At 41.0% G+C, this 27,323-nt stretch overlaps 2 protein-coding genes across 2 annotated transcripts; both read left to right on the top strand.

Moving 5' to 3' along the window:
• The first annotated feature begins 9,464 nt into the window (after window positions 1-9,464).
• Window positions 9,465-10,849, top strand: LOC143021309 (uncharacterized). The gene is made up of 2 exons (XM_076178717.1): window positions 9,465-9,719; window positions 10,199-10,849. Exons 1-2 carry the CDS (start codon window positions 9,711-9,713, stop codon window positions 10,565-10,567), a joined length of 378 nt encoding a protein of 125 aa, XP_076034832.1. The 5' UTR covers window positions 9,465-9,710; the 3' UTR covers window positions 10,568-10,849.
• Window positions 10,850-17,184: 6,335 nt separating this feature from the next.
• LOC143021005 (uncharacterized) lies at window positions 17,185-18,238 on the top strand. The gene is made up of 2 exons (XM_076178105.1): window positions 17,185-17,238; window positions 17,746-18,238. The coding sequence occupies exons 1-2, from the start codon at window positions 17,230-17,232 to the stop codon at window positions 18,112-18,114; spliced, it is 378 nt and encodes a 125-aa protein (XP_076034220.1). The 5' UTR covers window positions 17,185-17,229; the 3' UTR covers window positions 18,115-18,238.
• The last annotated feature ends 9,085 nt before the right edge of the window (window positions 18,239-27,323 follow it).

A 27,323-nucleotide genomic window follows, 5' to 3' on the forward strand; every position in this document is an offset into this window, starting at 1 on the left:
TTGAGGAACTCCACTTGCAACACTTTTCCATCCAGAAGTTTTTCCATTTAAAACAACTCTCTGTTTTCGACCATTCAACCAATTACTAGTCCAACCTAATAGGCTACCACTTATTCCATGCAAAGCTAGTGTAGTAAGTAGTCTTTCTATATTGTTTCTTTTGCCATAACTCGAGATGACTGTGTTGTAGAATTCGAGTAAGTTAGTCACGCAAGAACGTTTTCGTCTGAAACCATGCAGGCTATCATTTATCAAACGGCTACTTTCAAAGTGATGTTCTCTGATAATAGTTTCCATCATTTTTCCTACGATTAAAGTCAAGCTTGTAGGCATGTAGTTATTTGGTTTCTTTTTGTCACCTTTTTTTGAATATTGGAGTGACGTTAGCTAGTTTCCATTCTCTTGGGACATCTCCGGATATGATGGATTTCTTGAAAATAATTTCAAATGGAACAGCAATCTCATTTTTCATTTCCTTTAAGATTCTTGGATGCCAACCGTCAGGCCCTGGTGTTTTATTAACTTTGAGTTTGTCTATACACCTTTTAATTTTTTCTTTTGTTATATCTACCGTAGTGAGTAAGTTTAACCCAGACTTTTCACAGGTTTCAGTTTGGAATTCACTTTGAGGTGTTTCGTTTACGAATACCGAGCTAAAATAATTGTTTAAGATATTACACATTCCTTCATTTGAATATTCAAGTTGACCGTCAGCAGATAATAGTGGACCAATGTGATTCCTAACAACCTTTTTATCTCTAATGTAACTATAGAATTCTTTGGGATTCTCTTTGGATTTATCAGCGATGTTCATTTCGTATTGTCGTTTTCTTTTTCTTATTGTCTTTTTTAAATCTCTCTGTATTGATACATAAGTTTCATAGTCATTAGATGCACCCGAGCACTTATATTTCTTATAAGCCTGTCTCTTTTTAGCAATACTTTTTTCAGTTTCTTTGTCGAGCCACTTTGGGCGAGCCTGATTTGGGGGACGTCTGTCCTTAAAAGGAATGTAAGTTTGAATCATCTTAGTGAGCGTATTTTGAAATATTTCCCACATCTGATCTACAGGCCTTTCGTTTAATTTTGCCTCCCAATCTGTAAGCTGAAGCTCCTGACGTAGTCCTATGAACTGAGCTTTACTGAAATCGGGTATTTTAGAAGCACAAGTATCTATTCTAAAATTGTTTAGGAGTTTGAATCTGACTAAGTTGTGATCGCTATTTGCAACAGATTCACCGACTTCTACATCACTTACCATGCTTTCGCGGCTAGTGATCAATAGATCGAGTAAGTTTCCATATCTTGTGGGCTCTTTTACATGCTGAATTAAGTAATTGTCACCAAGAAAATCAATCAAGCGATTACCTATATGACCATATATATATATATTCCTTTGTAATCCTTTGTAACCTTCCTGTTCGGAGTTGCGAAGTCATTTGCAAAGCTCGTTTACAAAAAAAAACAGGATAGAAATCGCCTTGCAACAGGTCGTACGGTACAGCGCTGCGTGGATGTATGGGCACTACATAAGCCAAGTGCACACAACAAATGCTCATGCGGCCGAAGCCACAGAACCAATGCTCAGTACACTGGCTGGCACCGTCATAGCGAAATATTTTGTGACGCCAGATAATTACGCGCTTGGTAAATTGTAAAAAATATATTTCAAAGGATTACAAAGTAAAAACATGCCGACCGGAGACCTTTTGGCCCATAACCAGGTCAGATGTGAAAATATGATAATGATAGATAAATAAAAACAATAATAACATAAATAATAATAAAATAAATAAAATAAATAAATAAATAGGTAAGGTTTAAGGATAAACAAACAGGAAAATAGTAGATAATAAATGGACAGATAAACTATTAAATAATAATAAGATAAATAACAATAAACAGACAAATAATAACAAACAAATAAACAAATAATATAAAATAAATGGCAGGCATTATAGCATCTTGTTTAGGTGTTTATTCGAACGAATCTTAAGCTTCGAACTGAACTACATTACAATACCTCTGCAGGAAGTTTATTCCATTCATTAACTACACGGTTGGCAAAGTTGTTTCTACCCACTTCCAAATTAAATTGATTTCCTGATAGTTTGAGACCATTATTTTTTGTCTGATTCTTATTCAGTGTGAAAATGTTGTCACTTTTGATGCTGTCAATTCCCTTTAGAATCTTAAAGACCTGTATCAAGTCACCTCTGACTCTACGCTTTTTAGGAAAATAGGTTAATATGTTTTAGTCGATTTTCGTATGATTTATTTTTGATATTTGGAATCAGTTTTGTGGCTCCCCGTTGTACTTTTTCCAATCTGTCATTGTCTTTAATGAAATTCGGTGACCATAAGGAAACAGCTTATTTAAAATGTGGACGAACTTACGATATAGAGATATAAAGCTTGTTAATGAGAGATGGACTTTTGAAGTAGAAAAATCGCGCAATCAGTCCTACAATCAAACAGGGATTTAGAGTGTACTATTGTAGCAAAGCGGGTAATAAAGAAATCAAGGAAACAAAAACAGTCCAGAATAATGTCGACGCTTTGTCTAAAAATTCGACATTTCTGAAGGGAGTTCCAAAGGTTAGTTTTCAAAATCTAAACCAATTTTGTATATTTATATGGGAAGGTGTTAGGAAACAAATGTCATTTATGTAAAATAGGTCAAAATTGGGCGCCCTCGAGCTGACCTCGACAGAAGACACACGACTAAATACGAGTCCAAGTTATTGCACGGCAAGTATCAGGCCAAGGCGGACCTCAATACCTCCATCAAATGCGCAATAGTTTTTGACAAAGGAATTTCTTATTTAAAACAAGATTTTCTTGTAAATAAGATAAACCCTGAATCTACAGTATATAAACATATCACCTACGATATATTAAGGTAATGGATGCTGTCATGCAACTTTGGGAACCAGTATTTAGGAAACGGGTATTTTGAAATCGATTCTTTAGGAAAAAAACTGGTCTAGTCCAAAGCCGCTCCACCCCCCATAAAAAAAAAAAAAAAAATGTAATGCTATTAACGACTTGTTCATCAGTTTCTAGCTGTCGCCAGGCGATGTTATTCAGCTTCTGGAATCAGGTGGGTGGGGGGAGCACTATAGGCAAAAAAATAAATGCCTCTTCTTTCTTACTTGAACAAAACCGTCTGGTACCTGGGGCCACAAATGAGGTGTTGCGAGTCATCAAGCTGCATTGAAGGTTGCTGGACGAGAGTGTGGTACTCATAAGACGAAAAAAAGAGGGGAGTAGGTAGGTGGCGTAAGTATGAGCTCATCAAGCACAATAAACTACAGACAGGTGGGGCGGGAAAGAACGGTCCCGAGTTGGGGCGGGGTCCGACAGGAAGATTTTGACAATGCATATAAAAGCAGGCCATCGCTCGGCAGAAGCAGATCAGACTTCAACGTCGGTAGAAGGAGAACAATCCCAAGCAAGCAGTCATCATGAACTTTGTAAGTTGATCTTGATTTTCGGGTTCTGCACTCAGACTTATTCTGTCTGTCTGTTTGTTCGTCTTCCTCCCCAACATATTTCGACTGACTCACAAAAGAGTGGCCGAGATAAGCGCTCCAACATAAACACCCCTTCAGGCTTCTCGTGACCCTTTTCTCGTCTGCATCCTCTCACTCGACTCCTCTCTCCCTCCCGGCGCCAGACTCCCTAACCTAATTTGTGAGGGAGTCCCCAGAACGAGGGAGGAGGGGAAGGGATGACAGCAATGCAGTCGAACCCCTTGAGTTCGCTGTTTACCTAATGCTACCCTTGTTCACGAAGGACAGTTTCCTTCAGGAAAGGTGTGTGTGTGTGTGTGTGTGTGTGTGTGTGTGTGTGTGTGTGTGTGTGTGTGTGTGTATGTGTGTGTGTGTATGTGTGTATTCCGAGGACTCGTCGGCTTGAGTCATATGGTGCTTGAACTAACTTCCTTTTTGGCTTCTTCCCCCGCAGATTCGCGCCCTCCTCTTGGCGACCGTTGTGCTGGCGTCAGTCCTCAGCTTCTCGGCGTCAGAAGCAGTCCCGGAGCCCAAGTTCAAGGGTAGGCGCTACGGCGGATTTGGCGGCCTCGGCGGATTTGGCGGCTTCGGCGGCTTAGGCGGCTTCGGCGGCTTCGGCGGCTTCAGGAATCCCGTCATCGTAAGAGCCCCCGTCGTCCACAGGAGCTTCGGCTACGGCGGACATGGCTTCGGTGGACACGGCTTCGGTGGACACGGATTCGGTGGACACGGATTCGGTGGACACGGCATCGGAGGCGGCATCGGAGGTGGCATCGGAGGTGGCATCGGAGGCTATGGTGGCTACGGACGCTATGGCAGGTAATCATAGTGAGACTGTCGCTACCCTCCGAGGCTCGTGCAACAGCGTGGCATAAATGGAGGTGCTCCTCTGAGTCCACTCTCGTCCGCTGTCCTCGTCCTCGTGGGCGAGGGAACGGCAACCTCGCCATCTATCCTCGCAACCAAAGCTTCCCTTCAAAATCTTCACAAGCCTCGTCCAAGCTGCCTCGGCCGGTCTCGACGATCTCTTTCTCTCTCTCTCCTGACAGTTGCATCTCCTCTCCTTAGTACCTCGACAAAGTCTGTTCAACGAAAACTCAACGATGGCGGCAGTGCACTGGCAATTCCCGCTATCACGAATCGGACGCTTTCTCTCTCCCTCTTCATGTCCATAACTTATTTTGTCATTTTTCTCACGGCAATATGTTCTTAGAAAAATGCAAAAATACAAATAAAAATAATATACAGAGTTGTACCTTTGACTTCTCCAGCCCTCACAGCAAGAATATTCGTCGTGGACAGAAGCTTCTGCCGTCTCGAGCACTCTACATATATATATATATATATATATATATATATATATATATATATATATATATATATATATATATACATATATATATATACATATATATATGTATATATATATGTATACCTATATATATACATATATATGTATATATATATATGTATATATATATATATATATACATTACAAACAAAGGATTACAAAGGCGGAGCATGCCGACAGGAGACCTTTTGATCCATATCTAGGTCGGATGCCAAAAAAAAAAAAAAAAAAATCATATTAGTAATAAAATAAAAAATAAAAAATATAATAATGTAAATAACAAATAAAATACATAAATAAATGCATAGGTATAGTTAAAATGATAAACAAACAGGTAAATAGTAAATAATAAATTAACATATAACTAATAATAAATTAAAATCAGACAGACAAATGATAACAAAACAAAAACAAATAATATAACATAAATTATAATCATTACAGCATCTTACTTATGTATTTATCTAAATGATTCTTAAAGCTTTGAACTGAACTACATTGCACTACCTGTGCAGGAAGTTTATTCCATTCATTAACTACACGGTTGGCAAAGTTGTTTCTACCTACTTCCAAATTGAATCTATTTCCGGACAGTTTGAGACCATTGTTTCTTGTCTGATTCTCATTCAATGTGAAAATGTTGTCACTTTTGATGTTGTCAATTCCCTTTAAAATCTTAAAGACCTGTATCAAGTCACCTCTGAGTCTACGCTTTTTTAGGGAAAACAGATTCATGTGCTTTAGTCGATTTTCGTATGATTTATTTTTGATATTTGGAATCAGTTTTGTGGCTCGCCGTTGTACTTTTTTCAGTCTGTCAATGTCTTTAATGAGATTCGGTGACCATACGGAAACAGCATATTCCAAATGTGGACGAACTAACGATTTATATAGCTTGTTAATGAGTGATGGACTTTTAAAATCAAAAGATCGCGCAATCAGTCCCAGAATCTTATTTGCTTTCTCAGAGGCTGAAATACATTGCTTGGATGATTTGAGGTCGTTACTGATAATTACGCCGAGATCTTTTTCATTATCCACTTTTGTTAACGAATTTCCAAATAACTTGTAATCGTACTTACTGTTATTTTTACCTATGTGCATTACCTTGCATTTACTTGTGTTATATTTCATTAGCTACTTTTCAGACCATTGCTGTAATTGATCTAAATCTTCTTGAATATCTAATTGGTTTGAGTGATCATTTGCCACTCCGCACAGTTTTGTATCATCAGCAAATTTGGAAACAGTAGATTTTAGTCCATGGTCTATATCATTTATATATACTATGAATAGAAGTGGCCCAAGAACGGAACCCTGAGGAACTCCACTTGCAACACTTTTCCATCCAGAAGTTTTTCCATTTAAAACAACTCTCTGTTTTCGACCATTCAACCAATTACTAGTCCAACCTAATAGGCTACCACTTATTCCATGCAAAGCTAGTTTAGTAAGTAGTCTTTCGTGTGGGACGGTATCAAAAGCTTTTGCAAAGTCTAGATATATTAAATCTATATTGTTTCTTTTGTCATAATTCGAGATAACTGTGTTGTAGAATTCGAGTAAGTTAGTCACGCAAGAACGTTTTCGTCTGAAACCATGCTGGCTATCATTTATCAAACGATTACTTTCTAAATGATGTTCGATAGCATCTCTGATGATAGTTTCCATTATTTTTCCTACGATTGAAGTCAAACTTATAGGCCTATAGTTATTTGGTTTCTTTTTGTCACCTTTTTTGAATATGGGAGTAACGTTAGCTAGCTTCCATTCTCTTGGGACATCTCCGGATATGATGGATTTCTTGAAAATAATTTCTAATGGAACAACAATCTCATTTTTCATTTCCTTTAAGATTCTTGGATGACAACCGTCAGGCCCTGGTGTTTTATTAACTTTGAGTTTGTCTATACACCTTTTAATTTTTTCTTTTGTTATATCTACCGTAGTGAGTAAGTTTAACCCAGACTTTTCACAGGTTTCAGTTTGGAATTCACTTTGAGGTGTTTCGTTTACGAATACCGAGCTAAAATAATTGTTTAAGATATTACACATTCCTTCATTTGAATATTCAAGTTGACCGTCAGCAGATAATAGTGGACCAATGTGATTCCTAACAACCTTTTTATCTCTAATGTAACTATAGAATTCTTTGGGATTCTCTTTGGATTTATCAGCGATGTTCATTTCGTATTGTCGTTTTCTTTTTCTTATTGTCTTTTTTAAATCTCTCTGTATTGATACATAAGTTTCATAGTCATTAGATGCACCAGAGCACTTATATTTCTTATAAGCCTGTCTCTTTTTAGCAATACTTTTTTCAGTTTCTTTGTCGAGCCACTTTGGGCGAGCCTGATTTGGGGGACGTCTGTTCTTAAAAGGAATGTAAGTTTGAATCATCTTAGTGAGCGTATTTTGAAATATTTCCCACATCTGATCTACAGGCCTTTCGTTTAATTTTGCCTCCCAATCTGTAAGCTGAAGCTCCTGACGTAGTCCTATGAACTGAGCTTTACTGAAATCGGGTATTTTAGAAGCACAAGTATCTATTCTAAAATTGTTTAGGAGTTTGAATCTGACTAAGTTGTGATCGCTATTTGCAACAGATTCACCGACTTCTACATCACTTACCATGCTTTCGCGGCTAGTGATCAATAGATCGAGTAAGTTTCCATATCTTGTGGGCTCTTTTACATGCTGAATTAAGTAATTGTCACCAAGAAAATCAATCAAGCGATTACCTATATGACCATATATATATATATATTCCTTTGTAATCCTTTGTAACCTTCCTGTTCCGAGTTGCGAAGTCATTTGCAAAGCTCGTTTACAAAAAAACAAGATAGAAATCATCTTGCAACAGGTCGTACGGTACAGCGCTGCGTGGATGTATGGGCACTACATAAGCCAAGTGCACACAACAAATGCTCATGTGGCCGAAACCACAGAACCAATGCTCAGTACACTGGCTGGCACCGTCATAGCGAAATATTTTGTGACGCCAGATAATTACGCGCTTTGTAAATCGTAAAAAATATATATATTTCAAAGGATTACAAAGGAAAAGCATCCCGACAGGAGACCTTTTGGCCCATAACCAGGTCGGATGCGAACAAATTATAATAATGATAAATAAATCAAAACAATAATAACATAAATAATAATAAATAAAATAAATAAATAAATAGGTAAGGTTTAAGGATAAACAAACAGGAAAATAGTAGATAATAAATGGACAGATAAACTATTAAATAATAATAAGATAAATAACAATAAACAGACAAATAATAACAAACAAATAAACAAATAATATAAAATAAATGGCAGGCATTAGCCTACAGCATCTTGTTTAGGTGTTTATTCGAACGAATCTTAAGCTTCGAACTGAACTACATTACAATACCTCTGCAGGAAGTTTATTCCATTCATTAACTACATGGTTGGCAAAGATGTATCTTCCCACTTCCAAATTAAATTTATTTCCTGATAGTTTGAGACTATTTTTTTCTGATTCTCATTCAGTGTAAAAAGTTTGTAACTTCTGATGCTGTCAATTCCCTTTAGAATCTTAAAGACCTGTATCAAGTCACCTCTGACTCTACGCTTTTTAGGAAAATAGGTTAATATGTTTTAGTCGATTTTCATATGATTTATTTTTGATATTTGGAATCAGTTTTGTGGCTTCCCGTTGTACTTTTTCCAATCTGTCAATGTCTTTAATGAAATTCGGAGACCATAAGGAAACAGCTTATTTCAAATGTGGACGAACTTACGATATAGAGATATAAAGCTTGTTAATGAGAGATGGACTTTTGAAGTAGAAAAATCGCGCAATCAGTCCTACAATCAAACAGGGATTTAGAGTGTACTATTGTAGCAAAGCGGGTAATAAAGAAATCAAGGAAACAAAAACAGTCCAGAATAATGTCGACGTTTTGTCTAAAAATTCGACATTTCTGAGGGGAGTTCCAAGGGTTAGTTTTCGAAATTTAAACCAATTTTGTTTATTTATATGGGAAGGTGTTACCAAACGAATGTCATTTATGTAAAATAGGTCAAAATTGGGCGCCCTCGAGCTGGCCTCGACAGAAGACACACGACTAAATACGAGTCCAAGTTATCGCACGGCAAGGATCAGGCCAAGGCGGACCTCAATACCTCCATCAAATGCGCAATAGTTTTTGACAAAGGAATTTCTTATTTAAAACAAGATTTTCTTGTAAATAAGATAAACCCTGAATCTACAGTATATAAACATATCACCTACGATATATTAAGGTAATGGATGCTGTCATGCAACTTTGGGAACCAGTATTTAGGAAACGGGTATTTTGAAATCGATTCTTTAGGAAAAAAACTGGTCTAGTCCAAAGCCGCTCCACCCCCCATAAAAAAAAAAAAAAAAAATGTAATGCTATTAACGACTTGTTCATCAGTTTCTAGCTGTCGCCAGGCGATGTTATTCAGCTTCTGGAATCAGGTGGGTGGGGGGAGCACTATAGGCAAAAAAATAAATGCCTCTTCTTTCTTACTTGAACAAAACCGTCTGGTACCTGGGGCCACAAATGAGGTGTTGCGAGTCATCAAGCTGCATTGAAGGTTGCTGGACGAGAGTGTGGTACTCATAAGACGAAAAAAAGAGGGGAGTAGGTAGGTGGCGTAAGTATGAGCTCATCAAGCACAATAAACTACAGACAGGTGGGGCGGGAAAGAACGGTCCCGAGTTGGGGCGGGGTCCGACAGGAAGATTTTGACAATGCATATAAAAGCAGGCCATCGCTCGGCAGAAGCAGATCAGACTTCAACGTCGGTAGAAGGAGAACAATCCCAAGCAAGCAGTCATCATGAACTTTGTAAGTTGATCTTGATTTTCGGGTTCTGCACTCAGACTTATTCTGTCTGTCTGTTTGTTCGTCTTTCTCCCCAACAGATTTCGACTGACTCACAAAAGAGTTGCCGAGATACGCGCTCCAACATAAATACCCCTTCAGGCTTCTCGTGACCCTTTTCTCGTCTGCATCCTCTCACTCGACTCCTCTCTCCCTCCCGGCGCCAGACTCCCTAACCTAATTTGTGAAGGAGTCCCCAGAACGAGGGAGGAGGGGAAGGGATGACAGCAATGCAGACGAACCCCTTGAGTTCGCTGTTTACCTAATGCTACCCTTGTTCACGAAGGACAGTTTCCTTCAGGAAAGGTGTGTGTGTGTGTGTGTGTGTCTGTGTGTGTGTGTGTGTATGTGTGTGTGTGTGTGTATGTGTGTATTCCGAGGACTCGTCGGCTTGAGTCATATGGTGCTTGAACTAACTTCCTTTTTGGCTTCTTCCCCCGCAGATTCGCGCCCTCCTCTTGGCGACCGTTGTGCTGGCGTCAGTCCTCAGCTTCGCGGCGTCAGAAGCAGTCCCGGAGCCCAAGTTCAAGGGTAGGCGCTACGGCGGATTTGGCGGCCTCGGCGGATTTGGCGGCTTCGGCGGCTTAGGCGGCTTCGGCGGCTTAGGCGGCTTCAGGAGGCCCGTCATCGTAGGCGCCCCCGTCGTCCACAGCGGCTTCGGCTACGGCGGACATGGCTTCGGTGGACACGGCTTCGGTGGACACGGATTCGGTGGACATGGATTCGGTGGACACGGATTCGGAGGCGGCATCGGAGGTGGCATCGGAGGTGGCATCGGAGGCTATGGTGGCTACGGACGCTATGGCAGGTAATCATAGTGAGACTGTCGCTACCCTCCGAGGCTCGTGCAACAGCGTGGCATAAATGGAGGTGCTCCTCTGAGTCCACTCTCGTCCGCTGTCCTCGTCCTCGTGGGCGAGGGAACGGCGACCTCGCCATCTATCCTCGCAACCAAAGCTTCCCTTCAAAATCTTCACAAGCCTCGTCCAAGCTGCCTCCGCCGGTCTCGACGATCTCTTTCTCTCTCTCTCCTGACAGTTGCATCTCCTCTCCTTAGTACCTCGACAAAGTCTGTTCAACGAAAACTCAACGATGGCGGCAGTGCACTGGCAATTCCCGCTATCACGAATCGGACGCTTTCTCTCTCCCTCTTCATGCCCATAACTTATTTTGTCATTTTTCTCACGGCAATATGTTCTTAGAAAAATGCAAAAATACAAATAAAAATAATATACAGAGTTGTACCTTTGACTTCTCCAGTCCTCACAGCAAGAATCTTCGTCGTGGACAGAAGCTTCTGCCGTCTCGAGCACTCTACATATATATATATGTATATATATATACATATATATATGTATATATATACATATATATATGTATATATATATATGTATACATACATATATATATATATATTCATATATAAATATGTATATATATACATATATATATATATATATATTACAAACAAAGGATTACAAAGGCGGAACATGCCGACAGGAGACCTTTTGATCCATATCTAGGTCGGATGCAAAAAAAAAAAAAAAAAAAAAAAAAAAAAAAAAAAAAAAATTAAAAAATCATTTTATTAATAAAATAAAAATTACAAACTATTATAATTTAAATAACAAATATAATTAATATATATGTGCATAGGTATAGTTAAATTGATAATCAAACAGGTAATTAGTATATAATAGTTTATCATATTACAAATAATATATTTATATGAGACAGACAAATGATAACAAAACAAAAAACAAATAATATAACATAAATTATAATCATTACACCATCTTACTTAAGTATTTATCTAAATGATTCTTAAAGCTTTGAACTGAACTACATTGCACTACCTGTGCAGGAAGTTTATTCCATTCATTAACTACACGGTTGGCAAAGTTGTTTCTACCTACTTCCAAATTGAATCTATTTCCGGACAGTTTGAGACCATTGTTTCTTGTCTGATTCTCATTCAATGTGAAAATTTTGTCACTTTTGATGTTGTCAATTCCCTTTAAAATCTTAAAGACCTGTATCAAGTCACCTCTGAGTCTACGCTTTTTTAGGGAAAACAGATTCATGTGCTTTAGTCGATTTTCGTATGATTTATTTTTGATATTTGGAATCAGTTTTGTGGCTCGCCGTTGTACTTTTTTCAGTCTGTCAATGTCTTTAATGAGATTCGGTGACCATACGGAAACAGCATATTCCAAATGTGGACGAACTAACGATTTATATAGCTTGTTAATGAGTGATGGACTTTTGAAATCAAAAGATCGCGCAATCAGTCCCAGAATCTTATTTGCTTTCTCAGAGGCTGAAATACATTGCTTGGATGATTTGAGGTCGTTACTGATAATTACGCCGAGATCTTTTTCACTATCCACTTTTGGATATGTCGCCCTGGCTGTTCAACTTATACATGGATGGGGTGGTGCGAGAGGTGAATGCTAGGGTAGTGAGTCAGGGATTGGAGATGGTTAAAGAAAATGGAGAAAAGTGGGAGGTGAGCCAGCTGTTGTTTGCGGACGACACTGCGCTTGTGGCAGGGTCAGAGGAGGGATTGAGGAAGCTGGTGGCAGAGTTTGGGAGAGTATGTGATAGAAGAAAGCTAAAGATAAATGTGGGTAAAAGTAAGGTGATGAGATGTACAAGGGGTGAAAGTGGCAGTAGACTGGAAGTGAACATTAAGGGAGAGCGACTGGAGGAAGTGGATAGTTTTAGATACTTGGGTGCAAGTGTAGCAGGAAAAGGTGTAGTGAAGGTGGAGGTAGAATGTAGATTGAGAGAAGCGAGTAAATGCCTTGGTGGTTTAAAGAGTGTAATGAGAAATAGACATTTGGGAATGGATGCGAAGAGGAGACTGTATGAAGGAGTGATTGTGCCAACAGCACTGTATGGGGCAGAAACGTGGAACATAAGAGAAGAAGAGAGAAGGAGTTTGAATGTGTTTGAGATGAGGTGTCTGAGAAGTATGGTGGGGGTTACTAGGCTAGATAGAGTGAGAAATGAGGAGGTGAGGAGGAGAACAGGGGTGAAAAAGGATTTGGGAGAGAGGGTTGATGAAAGAATATTAGGATGGTTTGGACACATGGAAAGACTGAGTGAAGAAAGACTAGTAAAAGAGGTATGGAAGGCAGATGTGGAGGGAGTGAACATGAGGGGACGTCCTAGGATGAGGTGGATGGATGGGGTGAAGGGGGCTTTGGGGAAGAGGGGAATGTCTGTTGAGGAAGGAAGGGAGAGGACGGAAGACAGAGGTGAGTGGAGAATGGTTGTATATGGATGATGTTGTGAATGCATGAGGAGGAATAGGCGGGGGGTGGGGGGTGGGGTAGTATGTGTGAGTAAATTTTGACGCAGCCCGAAGGGATTTTCTCCCCGTCCTCTCCTTATATGCAAAGGGGGACGGAGAGGGGGGGTCGCCGATTAAATGAAGCGGCCTTGCTGTGGATGTACTGTGTCTTGCGACACTGCTTCTGACCCAGGGCGGTGGGCAGGGTTCAGGGATGACCCGTCATCCAGGAGGTGCTCAGATGAGAGGAAGGGTGGGAGGGGTGTGGAGTGTATTTAGGGATGAAATGGGTGGGAGTGTTTTTATGCCTTTCCTTTTGTGGCTACCTCCCTTGGAAGGGGGAAAAAGCCTTGGTATATGTATGTATGTATGTACTTTTGTTAACGAATTTCCAAATAACTTGTAATCGTACTTACTGTTATTTTTACCTATGTGCATTACCTTGCATTTACTTGTGTTATATTTCATTAGCCACTTTTCAGACCATTGCTGTAATTGATCTAAATCTTCTTGAATATCTAATTGGTTTGAGTGATCATTTGCCACTCCGCACAGTTTTGTATCATCAGCAAATTTGGAAACAGTAGATTTTAGTCCATGGTCTATATCATTTATATATACTATGAATAGAAGTGGCCCAAGAACGGAACCCTGAGGAACTCCACTTGCAACACTTTTCCATCCAGAAGTTTTTCCATTTAAAACAACTCTCTGTTTTCGACCATTCAACCAATTACTAGTCCAACCTAATAGGCTACCACTTATTCCATGCAAAGCTAGTTTAGTAAGTAGTCTTTCGTGGGGGACGGTATCAAAAGCTTTTGCAAAGATCTAGATATATTAAATCTATATTGTTTCTTTTGTCATCATTTGAGATGACCGTGCTGTAGAATTCGAGGGAGCTAGTCACGCAAGAACGTTTTCGTCTGAATTCATGCTGGCTATAATTTATCAAACAATTACTTTCAAAATGATGTTCGATAGCATCTCTGATGATAGTTCCCATAATTTTTCCTACGATTGAAGTCAAACTTATAGGCCTATATTTATTTGGTTTCTTTTTGTCACCTTTTTTGAATATGGGAGTAACGTTAGCTAGCTTCCATTCTCTTGGGACATCTCCGGATATGATGGATTTCTTGAAAATAATTTCTAATGGAACAATCTCATTTTTCATTTCCTTTAAGATTCTTGGATGCCAACCGTCAGGCCCTGGTGTTTTATTAACTTTGAGTTTGTCTATACACCTTTTAATTTTTTCTTTTGTTATATCTACCGTAGTGAGTAAGTTTAACCCAGACTTTTCACAGGTTTCAGTTTGGAATTCACTTTGAGGTGTTTCGTTTACGAATACCGAGCTAAAATAATTGTTTAAGATATTACACATTCCTTCATTTGAATATTCAAGTTGACCGTCAGCAGATAATAGTGGACCAATGTGATTCCTAACAACCTTTTTATCTCTAATGTAACTATAGAATTCTTTGGGATTCTCTTTGGATTTATCAGCGATGTTCATTTCGTATTGTCGTTTTCTTTTTCTTATTGTCTTTTTTAAATCTCTCTGTATTGATACATAACTTTCATAGTCATTAGATGCACCCGAGCACTTATATTTCTTATAAGCCTGTCTCTTTTTAGCAATACTTTTTTCAGTTTCTTTGTCGAGCCACTTTGGGCGAGCCTGATTTGGGGGACGTCTGTCCTTAAAAGGAATGTAAGTTTGAATCATCTTAGTGAGCGTATTTTGAAATATTTCCCACATCTGATCTACAGGCCTTTCGTTTAATTTTGCCTCCCAATCTGTAAGCTGAAGCTCCTGACGTAGTCCTATGAACTGAGCTTTACTGAAATCGGGTATTTTAGAAGCACAAGTATCTATTCTAAAATTGTTTAGGAGTTTGAATCTGACTAAGTTGTGATCGCTATTTGCAACAGATTCACCGACTTCTACATCACTTACCATGCTTTCGCGGCTAGTGATCAATAGATCGAGTAAGTTTCCATATCTTGTGGGCTCTTTTACATGCTGAATTAAGTAATTGTCACCAAGAAAATCAATCAAGCGATTACCTATATGACCATATATATATATATTCCTTTGTAATCCTTTGTAACCTTCCTGTTCGGAGTTGCGAAGTCATTTGCAAAGCTCGTTTACAAAAAAACAGGATAGAAATCGCCTTGCAACAGGTCGTACGGTACAGCGCTGCGTGGATGTATGGGCACTACATAACCCATGTGTACACAACAAATGCTCATGTGGCCGAAACCACAGAACCAATGCTCAGTACACTGGCTGGCACCGTCATAGCGAAATATTTTGTGACGCCAGATAATTACGCGCTTGGTAAATTGTAAAAAATATATTTCAAAGGATTACAATGGAAGAGCATCCCGACATGAGACCTTCTGGTCCATAACCAGGTCAGATGTGAAAAAATGATAATGATAAATAAATAAAAACAATAATAATATAAGTAATAACAACTAAACTAAATAAATAAATAGGTAAGGTTTAAGGATAAACAAACAGGAAAATAGTAGATAATAAATGGACAGATAAACTATTAAATAATAATAAGATAAATAACAATAAACAGACAATTAATAAACAAACAAATAAATAAATAATATAAAATAAATGGCAGTCATTACAGTATCTTGCTTAGATGTTTATCTAAACGAATCTTAAAACTTCGAACTGAACTACATTACAACCTCTGTAGGTAGTCTATTCCATTCATTAACTACACGGTTAGCAATGTTGTTTCTACCCACTTCTAAATTAAATCTATTTCCTGACAGTTTGAGACTATTATTTCTTGTCTGTTTCTTATTCAGCATGAAAATGTTGTCACTTTTGATGTTGTCAATTTTCATTAGAATTTAAAGACCTGTATCAAGTCACCTCTGAGTCTACGCTTTTTAGGAAAATAGGTTAATATGTTTTAGTCGATTTTCGTATGATTTATTTTTGATATTTGGAATCAGTTTTGTGGCTCCCCGTTGTACTTTTTCCAATCTGTCATTGTCTTTAATGAAATTCGGTGACCATAAGGAAACAGCTTATTTAAAATGTGGACGAACTTACGATATAGAGATATAAAGCTTGTTAATGAGAGATGGACTTTTGAAGTAGAAAAATCGCGCAATCAGTCCTACAATCAAACAGGGATTTAGAGTGTACTATTGTAGCAAAGCGGGTAATAAAGAAATCAAGGAAACAAAAACAGTCCAGAATAATGTCGACGTTTTGTCTAAAAATTCGACATTTCTGAGGGGAGTTCCAAAGGTTAGTTTTCAAAATCTAAACCAATTTTGTATATTTATATGGGAAGGTGTTAGGAAACAAATGTCATTTATGTAAAATAGGTCAAAATTGGGCGCCCTCGAGCTGACCTCGACAGAAGACACACGACTAAATACGAGTCCAAGTTATTGCACGGCAAGTATCAGGCCAAGGCGGACCTCAATACCTCCATCAAATGCGCAATAGTTTTTGACAAAGGAATTTCTTATTTAAAACAAGATTTTCTTGTAAATAAGATAAACCCTGAATCTACAGTATATAAACATATCACCTACGATATATTAAGGTAATGGATGCTGTCATGCAACTTTGGGAACCAGTATTTAGGAAACGGGTATTTTGAAATCGATTCTTTAGGAAAAAAACTGGTCTAGTCCAAAGCCGCTCCTCCCCCCATCAAAAAAAAAAAAAAAAAAAAAAAAAAAAATGTAATGCTATTAACGACTTGTTCATCAGTTTCTAGCTATCGCCAGGCGATGTTATTCAGCTTCTGGAATCAGGTGGGTGGGGGGAGCACTATAGGCAAAAAAATAAATGCCTCTTCTTTCTTACTTGAACAAAACCGTCTGGTACCTGGGGCCACAAATGAGGTGTTGCGAGTCATCAAGGTGCATTGAAGGTTGCTGGACGAGAGTGTGGTACTCATAAGACGAAAAAAAGAGGGAGTTGGTAGGTGGCGTAAGTATGAGCTCATCAAGCAAAATAAACTACAGACAGGTGGGGCGGGAAAGAACGGTCCCGAGTTGGGGCGGGATCCGACAGGAAGATTTTGACAACGCATATAAAAGCAGGCCATCGCTCGGCAGAAGCAGATCAGACTTCAACGTCGGTAGAAGGAGAACAATCCCAAGCAAGCAGTCATCATGAACTTTGTAAGTTGATCTTGATTTTCGGGTTCTGCACTCAGACTTATTCTGTCTGTCTGTTTGTTCGTCTTCCTCCCCAACATATTTCGACTGACTCACAAAAGAGTGGCCGAGATAAGCGCTCCAACATAAACACCCCTTCAGGCTTCTCGTGACCCTTTTCTCGTCTGCATCCTCTCACTCGACTCCTCTCTCCCTCCCGGCGCCAGACTCCCTAACCTAATTTGTGAGGGAGTCCCCAGAACGAGGGAGGAGGGGAAGGGATGACAGCAATGCAGTCGAACCCCTTGAGTTCGCTGTTTACCTAATGCTACCCTTGTTCACGAAGGACAGTTTCCTTCAGGAAAGGTGTGTGTGTGTGTGTGTGTGTGTGTGTGTGTGTGTGTGTGTGTGTGTGTGTGTGTGTGTGTGTGTGTGTGTATGTGTGTGTGTGTATGTGTGTATTCCGAGGACTCGTCGGCTTGAGTCATATGGTGCTTGAACTAACTTCCTTTTTGGCTTCTTCCCCCGCAGATTCGCGCCCTCCTCTTGGCGACCGTTGTGCTGGCGTCAGTCCTCAGCTTCGCGGCGTCAGAAGCAGTCCCGGAGCCCAAGTTCAAGGGTAGGCGCTACGGCGGATTTGGCGGCCTCGGCGGATTTGGCGGCTTCGGCGGCTTAGGCGGCTTCGGCGGCTTAGGCGGCTTCAGGAGGCCCGTCATCGTAGGCGCCCCCGTCGTCCACAGCGGCTTCGGCTACGGCGGACATGGCTTCGGTGGACACGGCTTCGGTGGACACGGATTCGGTGGACATGGATTCGGTGGACACGGATTCGGAGGCGGCATCGGAGGTGGCATCGGAGGTGGCATCGGAGGCTATGGTGGCTACGGACGCTATGGCAGGTAATCATAGTGAGACGCTCGCTTCCCTCCAAGGCTCGTGCAACAGCGTGGCATAAATGCATGTGCTCCTCTGAGTCCACTCTCGTCCGCTGTCCTCGTCCTCGTGGGCGAGGGAACGGCGACCTCGCCATCTATCCTCGCAACCAAAGCTTCCCTTCAAAATCTTCACAAGCCTCGTCCAAGCTGCCTCCGCCGGTCTCGACGATCTCTTTCTCTCTCTCTCCTGACAGTTGCATCTCCTCTCCTTAGTACCACGGAAAAGTCTGTTCAACGAAAACTCAACGATGGCGGCAGTGCACTGGCAATTCCCGCCATCACGAATCGGACGCTTTCTCTCTCACTCTTCATGTCCATAACTTATTTTGTCATTTTTCTCACGGCAATATGTTCTTAGAAAAATGCAAAAAATACAAATAAAAATAATATACAGACTTGTGCTTTGACTTCTCCAGTCCTCACAGCAGGAATCTTCGTTGTGGACAGAAGCTTCTGCCGTCTCGAGCACTCTACGCAACTCCCACTGAAGAACCATCCTCACTTCCAACTTGTCATCTCAAAGACCTGCAACATCTTTTGAGTGTCTTACTTCAGTTGCCCAAATCACAAACTCCTTTCCGTTGCCGTGGTGAAGAAAGAGGCGAAGAGTGTAGGATCCGAACCCACAGCTAAGTGAATGTGAGCCCATCACGCTTTCGAGTACGCCACCTGCGTTAGTCTTTTGTTTTTGTTCCAGAGTGACTCACACTAGTGCCTGTGGCACTTCGCCTTTGACTGAAAGATACGGACACCCCTTGGCATAGAATCACTGTGGTCTTGTCTGACAGTGCCCAATATGTGCCTTACGATCACTGAGGCGAACGCCTCGAGGTGCTCATTTCAAAAACATTTTCTAACTCTGATTTATTTCAAGTATCGAGGTGCTATGTAAATGTTATATCGCTTTTCGAACGTCACTAAAACACAACGTGTAATCTTCACGCTTCGTCACTCAAACGCACAACGTATTTCCTTCACCCTTCGAACGTCACTCAAACGCACAACGTATTTCCTTCACCCTTCGAACGTCACTCAAACGCACAACGTATTTCCTTCACCGTTCGAACGTCACTCAAACGCACAACGTATTTCCTTTACCCTTCGAACGGCACTCAAACGGACAACGTGTAATCTTTACCTGACTACTTTTTCCTTCACCTGAGGAAATGTTGAAAGTTTATTCTCGCGGCTCTCTCTCATGTCTTCTGATATTTATCTGACAGTATAAAAAATCCCCCTTCTATATAGTATATCATCTTCACTGGCAGAGATGTGCCTGTTTCTGAACTAGGAAGATATTTCTATTTTTTTAATGTACATACATACATATACCAAAGGCTCTTTTCCCCCTTACACGGGAGGTAGCCAAAATACAAAGGCAACGAAACCACTCCCACCCATTCCATCCCCAACATACTCCACTCCCCTCTACCTTCTTCCCTCCTTCTTATCTTGGCACCTCCTGGATGACGGGTCATCCCTGCATCTCACCCACTGCCCTGGGTCAGAAGCAGTGTCGCAAGACACAACACATTCTCAGGAAGGCCACTTCATTAATTCGGCGACCCCCCCCCCCTCTTCGTCCCCTCATGCAGAAAAAGAGAAGACGGGGAAAAATTCCTTCGGGCTGCGTCAATTTATTTCTCATACATACTCCCTCATCCCCCATCCCCCACCCACTCCCCCTCATGCATCACAGCATCATCCATACATAACCATTCTCCATTCAGTCCTATCATCTTTCTTTTCTCGTCCTTCCTCAACGGGCATTCCCCTCTTTCTCAATGCCCTTTTACCCCATCCATTCATCTTATCCTAGGTCACCCCATGATGTTCACTCCTTCCACCTCTGTCTTCCACACCTCTTTTACTAGTCTTTCTTCATTCATTCTTGCAATGTGTCCAAACCACCCCAATACTCTTTCATTAACCCTAACTCCCAACTCCCTTTCCACCCCTGTTCTACTTCTCACCTCATCATTTATCACTCGATCTATCCAAGTAAACACTATCATAATTCTCAGACACATCAACACAAACACATTCAAACTCCTTTACTCTTCCTCTCATTTTCTCTCTATTTTGATGTACCCTGGGGAAATAAGTTTTATTCTCTTTTTATTTCACTCCTTCAGACTCTTGGCCAAATCATAATTCGCTTCCGGTCATCTGTATTTTCAAAGTTGATCTTGACAGTGGAAACTGTCTTACAAGTCAACTCAAAGAGGGTTTTATGTTGAACATACGAACATCAGGATGAGTGCGACTTCAAGAGACCATGAGGCCTACACTAGGCAGTTCCATGTCCATCCTTTCTAACTAAGAAAAATCTTTACTGGGTGTCATAAACTTCAGACCATCGTTTTACCATGATTCCACTGATTATGTCATCCACCTAAGATACTGAAAAAACTGTGCAGGATTTTATCTCGTAGCTCCATCAGCCTTAACATGAGCTTGTCTTATCTTGTAAAGTAAGATGTTTCTCTCCTTATACCACTCTGCTCTTTCTTGAAGGAGTGTGTCCCTCCACTTTGCAAAGGCATCCAAGTAGGTCTCCTGTACACCGACATTATTCCTCCACTAGAAAGTTACATAACATCTTGAAAAACAAAATATATATTAATTGCAACGGAACGGGGACTGTGACACCATGCCATCCGTGTGACGGGTTGACCTCCCTGTGTCTCGAACTTGGTATGTACATTCATACTATGCTGAAGATGACTCCGTGTGGTTCGAAACGTCAATTCAAAATGGAAGACTTCGGACTAATTGTCTTTGCTCATTCTCCTGAAATAAGATCTATATTACAAAGGATTACAAAAGGATTACAAAGGCGGAGCATGCCGACAGGAGACCTTTTGGTCCATATCTAGGTCGGATGCGAAAAAAAAATCATAATAATAATAAAATAATAAATAAAAACTATAATAATGTAAATAGCAAATAAAATACATAAATAAATGCATAGGTATAGTTAGATAATAAACAAACAGGTAAATAGTAAATAATAATAAATTGACATATAACTAATAATAAATGAAAATCAAACAGACAAATGATAACAAAAAAAACAAATAATATAAAATAAATTATAATCATTACAGCATCTTGCTTAGGTGTTTATCTAAATGATTCTTAAAGCTTCGAACTGAACTACATTGCACTACCTGTGCAGGAAGTTTATTCCATTCATTAACTACACGATTGGCAAAGTTGTTTCTACCTACTTCCAAATTGAATCTATTTCCGGACAGTTTGAGACCATTGTTTCTTGTCTGATTCTCATTCAATGTGAAAATTTGGTCACTTTTGATGTTGTCAATTACCTTTAGAATTTTAAAGACCTGTATCAAGTCACCTCTGAGTCTACGCTTTTGACAAGGGAATTTCTTATTTAAAACAAGATTTTCTTGTAAATAAGATAAACCCTGAATCTACAGTATATAAACATATCACCTACGATATATTAAGGTAATGGATGCTGTCATGCAACTTTGGGAACCAGTATTTAGGAAACGGGTATTTTGAAATCGATTCTTTAGGAAAAAAACTGGTCTAGTCCAAAGCCGCTCCTCCCCCCATCAAAAAAAAAAATATTGCTATTAACGACTTGTTCATCAGTTTCTAGCTGTCGCCAGGCGATGTTATTCAGCTTCTGGAATCAGGTGGGTGGGGGGAGCACTATAGGCAAAAAAATAAATGCCTCTTCTTTCTTACTTGAACAAAACCGTCTGGTACCTGGGGCCACAAATGAGGTGTTGCGAGTCATCAAGATACATTGAAGGTTGCTGGACGAGAGTGTGGTACTCATAAGACGAAAAAAAGAGGGGAGTAGGTAGGTGGCGTAGGTATGAGCTCATCAAGCAAAATAAACTACAGACAGGTGGGGCGGGAAAGAACGGTCCCGAGTTGGGGCGGGGTCCGACAGGAAGATTTTGACAATGCATATAAAAGCAGGCCATCGCTCGGCAGAAGCAGATCAGACTTCAACGTCGGTAGAAGGAGAACAATCCCAAGCAAGCAGTCATCATGAACTTTGTAAGTTGATCTTGATTTTCGGGTTCTGCACTCAGACTTATTCTGTCTGTCTGTTTGTTCGTCTTCCTCCCCAACATATTTCGACTGACTCACAAAGGAGTGGCCGAGATGAGCGCTCCAACATAAACACCCCCTTCAGGCTTCTCGTGACCCTTTTCTCGTCTGCATCCTCTCACTCGACTCCTCCCTCCCTCCCGGCGCCAGACTCCCTAACTAAATTTGTGAGGGAGTCCCCAGAACGAGGGAGGAGGGGAAGGGATGACAGCAATGCAGTCGAACCCCTTGAGTTCGCTGTTTACCTAATGCTACCCTTGTTCACGAAGGACAGTTTCCTTCAGGAAAGGTGTGTGTGTGTGTGTGTGTGTGTGTGTGTGTGTGTGTGTGTGTGTGTGTGTGTGTATGTGTGTGTATTCCGAGGACTCGTCGGCTTGAGTCATATGGTGCTTGAACTAACTTCCTTTTTGGCTTCTTCCCCCGCAGACTCGCGCCCTCCTCTTGGCGACCGTTGTGCTGGCGTCAGTCCTCAGCTTCGCGGCGTCAGAAGCAGTCCCGGAGCCCAAGTTTGGTAGGCGCTACGGCGGATTTGGCGGCCTCGGCGGATTTGGCGGCTTCGGCGGCTTAGGCGGCTTCGGCGGCTTAGGCGGCTTCAGGAGGCCCGTCATCGTAGGCGCCCCCGTCGTCCACAGCGGCTTCGGCTACGGCGGACATGGCTTCGGTGGACACGGCTTCGGTGGACACGGATTCGGTGGACATGGATTCGGTGGACACGGATTCGGAGGCGGCATCGGAGGTGGCATCGGAGGTGGCATCGGAGGCTATGGTGGCTACGGACGCTATGGCAGGTAATCATAGTGAGACTGTCGCTACCCTCCGAGGCTCGTGCAACAGCGTGGCATAAATGGAGGTGCTCCTCTGAGTCCACTCTCGTCCGCTGTCCTCGTCCTCGTGGGCGAGGGAACGGCGACCTCGCCATCTATCCTCGCAACCAAAGCTTCCCTTCAAAATCTTCACAAGCCTCGTCCAAGCTGCCTCCGCCGGTCTCGACGATCTCTTTCTCTCTCTCTCCTGACAGTTGCATCTCCTCTCCTTAGTACCACGGAAAAGTCTGTTCAACGAAAACTCAACGATGGCGGCAGTGCACTGGCAATTCCCGCCATCACGAATCGGACGCTTTCTCTCTCACTCTTCATGTCCATAACTTATTTTGTCATTTTTCTCACGGCAATATGTTCTTAGAAAAATGCAAAAAATACAAATAAAAATAATATACAGACTTGTGCTTTGACTTCTCCAGTCCTCACAGCAGGAATCTTCGTTGTGGACAGAAGCTTCTGCCGTCTCGAGCACTCTACGCAACTCCCACTGAAGAACCATCCTCACTTCCAACTTGTCATCTCAAAGACCTGCAACATCTTTTGAGTGTCTTACTTCAGTTGCCCAAATCACAAACTCCTTTCCGTTGCCGTGGTGAAGAAAGAGGCGAAGAGTGTAGGATCCGAACCCACAGCTAAGTGAATGTGAGCCCATCACGCTTTCGAGTACGCCACCTGCGTTAGTCTTTTGTTTTTGTTCCAGAGTGACTCACACTAGTGCCTGTGGCACTTCGCCTTTGACTGAAAGATACGGACACCCCTTGGCATAGAATCACTGTGGTCTTGTCCGACAGTGCCCAATATGTGCGTTACGATCACTAAGGCGAACGCCTCGAGGTACTCATTTCAAAAACATTTTCTAACTTTGATTTATTTCAAGTATCGAGGTGCTATGTAAATGTTATCTCGCCTTTCGAACGTCACTAAAACACACAACGTGTAATCTTCACGCTTCGTCACTCAAACGCACAACGTATTTTCTTCACCCTTCGAACGTCACTCAAACGCACAACGTATTTCCTTTACCCTTCGAACGGCACTCCAACGGACAACGTGTAATCTTTACCTGACTACTTTTTCCTTCACCTGAGGAAATGTGAAAAGTTTATTCTCGCGGCTCTCTCTCATGTCTTCTGATATTTATCTGACAGTATAAAAAATCCCCCTTCTATATAATATATCATCTTCACTGGCAGCGATGTGCCTGTTTCTGAACTAGGAAGATATTTCTATTTTTTTAATGTACATACATACATATACCAAAGGCTCTTTTCCCCCTTACACGGGAGGTAGCCAAAAGACAAAGGCAACGAAACCACTCCCACCCATTCCATCCCCAACATACTCCACTCCCCTCTACCTTCTTATCTTGGCACCTCCTGGATGACGGGTCATCCCTGCATCTCACCCACTGCCCTGGGTCAGAAGCAGTATCGCAAGACACAGCACATCCTCAGCAAGGCTGCTACATTAATTCGGCGACGCCATCTCTCCGTTCCCTCATGCAGAAAAGGAGAAGACGGGGAGAAATCCCTTCGGGTTGCGTCAAATTATTTCTCATATATACTCCCTCACCCATATCCCCCACCCACTCCTCCTCATGCATCACAGCATCATCCATATACAACCATTCTCCATTCACTCTTATCTTCTGTCCTCTCCCGTCCTGCCTCAACAGACATTCCCCTCTTTCCTAATGCCTCTTTTACCCCATCTATCCATCTCATCCCAAGTCGCCCCCTCATGTTCACTCCTTCCACCTCTGTTTTCCACACCTCTTTTACTAATCTTTCTTCACTCATTTTTTCAATGTGTCGAAACCACCCCATTACTCTGTCATCGACTCTCCCAACTCCTTTCCACCCCCATTCTCTTCCTCACCTGCTCGTTTCTCACTCTATCCAGCCTAGTAAACCCTATCATACTTCTCAGACACCTCATCTCAAACACATTCAAACTCCTTTACTCTTCCTCTCTTCTGTCTCTATTTTAATGTACCCTGTGGAAATAAGTTTCATTCTCCTTTTACTTTCACTCCTTCAGACTCTTGGCCAAATCATAATTCGCTTCCGGTTATCTGTATCTTCAAAGTTGATCTTGACAGTGGAAACTGTCTTACAAGTCAACTCAAAGAGGGTTTTATGTTGAACATACGAACATCAGAATGAGTGCGACTTCAAGAGACCATGGGGCCTACACTAGGCAGTTCCCTGTCCATCCTTTCTAATTAAAAAAAAAATCTTTACTGGGTGTCATAAACTTCAGACCATCGCTTTACGATGGTTCCACTGATTATGTCATCCACCTAAGATACTGAAAAAACTGTCCAGGATTTTATCTCGTAGCTCCATCAGCCTCAACATGAGCATATATTATCTTGTAAAGTAAGATGTTTCTCTCCTTATACCACTCTGCTCTTTCTTGAAGGAGTGTGTATTCTGTATATCGACATTAATCCCCCTACTAAAAAGTTACATAACATATTGAAAATCAAAATATATATTAATTGCAACGGAACGGGGACTGTGACACCATGCCATCCGTGTGACGGGTTGACCTCCCTGTGTCTCGAACTTGGTATGTACATTCATACTATGCTGAAGATGACTCCGTGTGGTTCGAAACGTCAATTCAAAATGGAAGACTTCGGACTAATTGTCTTTGCTCATTCTCCTGAAATAAGATCTATTTTACAAAGGATTACAAAAGGATTACAAAGGCGGAGCATGCCGACAGGAGACCTTTTGGTCCATATCTAGGTCGGATGCGAAAAAAAATCATAATAATAAAATAATAAATAAAAACTATAATAATGTAAATAACAAATAAAATACATAAAGAAATGCATAGGTATAGTTAGATAATAAACAAACAGGTAAATAGTAAATAATAATAAATTGACATATAACTAATAATAAATGAAAATCAAACAGACAAATGATAACAAAACAAAAACAAATAATATAAAATAAATTATAATCATTACAGCATCTTGCTTAGGTGTTTATCTAAATGATTCTTAAAGCTTCGAACTGAACTACATTGCACTACCTGTGCAGGAAGTTTATTCCATTCATTAACTACACGATTGGCAAAGTTGTTTCTACCTACTTCCAAATTGAATCTATTTCCGGACAGTTTGAGACCATTGTTTCTTGTCTGATTCTCATTCAATGTGAAAATTTGGTCACTTTTGATGTTGTCAATTCCCTTTAGAATTTTAAAGACCTGTATCAAGTCACCTCTGAGTCTACGTTTTTGACAAGGGAATTTCTTATTTAAAATATGATTTCCTTGTAAATAAGATAAACCCTGAATCTACAGTATATAAACATATCACCTACGATGTATTAAGGTAATGGATGCTGTCATGCAACTTTGGGAACCAGTATTTAGGAAACGGGTATTTTGAAATCGATTCTTTAGGAAAAAAAACTGGTCTAGTCCAAAGCCGCTCCTCCCCCCCTCAAAAAAAAAAAAAAAAAAAAATGTATTGCTATTAAGGACTTGTTCATCAGTTTCTAGCTGTCGCCAGGCGATGTTATTCAGCTTCTGGAATCAGGTGGGTGGGGGGAGCACTATAGGCAAAAAAATAAATGCCTCTTCTTTCTTACTTGAACAAAACCGTCTGGTACCTGGGGCCACAAATGAGGTGTTGCGAGTCATCAAGATACATTGAAGGTTGCTGGACGAAAGTGTGGTACTCATAAGACGAAAAAAAGAGGGGAGTAGGTAGGTGGGGTAAGTATGAACTCATCAAGCAAAATAAACTACAGACAGGTGGGGCGGGAAAGAACGGTCCCGAGTTGGGGCGGGGTCCGACAGGAAGATTTTGACAATGCATATATAAAAGCAGGCCATCGCTCGGCAGAAGCAGATCAGACTTCAACGTCGGTAGAAGGAGAACAATCCCAAGCAAGCAGTCATCATGAACTTTGTAAGTTGATCTTGATTTTCGGGTTCTGCACTCAGACTCATTCTGTCTGTCTGTTTGTTCGTCTTCCTCCCCAACAGATTTCGACTGACTCACAAAAGAGTGGCCGAGATATGCGCTCCAACATAAACACCCCTTCAGGCTTCTCGTGACCCTTTTCTCGTCTGCATCCTCTCACTCGACTCCTCTCTCCCTCCCGGCGCCAGACTCCCTAACCTAATTTGTGAGGGAGTCCCCAGAACGAGGGAGGAGGGGAAGGGATGACAGCAATGCAGTCGAACCCCTTGAGTTCGCTGTTTACCTAATGCTACCCTTGTTCACGAAGGA

Source organism: Oratosquilla oratoria, chromosome 41, assembly GCF_046742065.1.
Source record: "Oratosquilla oratoria isolate Oo_2021 chromosome 41, ASM4674206v1, whole genome shotgun sequence".
Classification (NCBI taxonomy): domain Eukaryota; kingdom Metazoa; phylum Arthropoda; class Malacostraca; order Stomatopoda; family Squillidae; genus Oratosquilla; species Oratosquilla oratoria.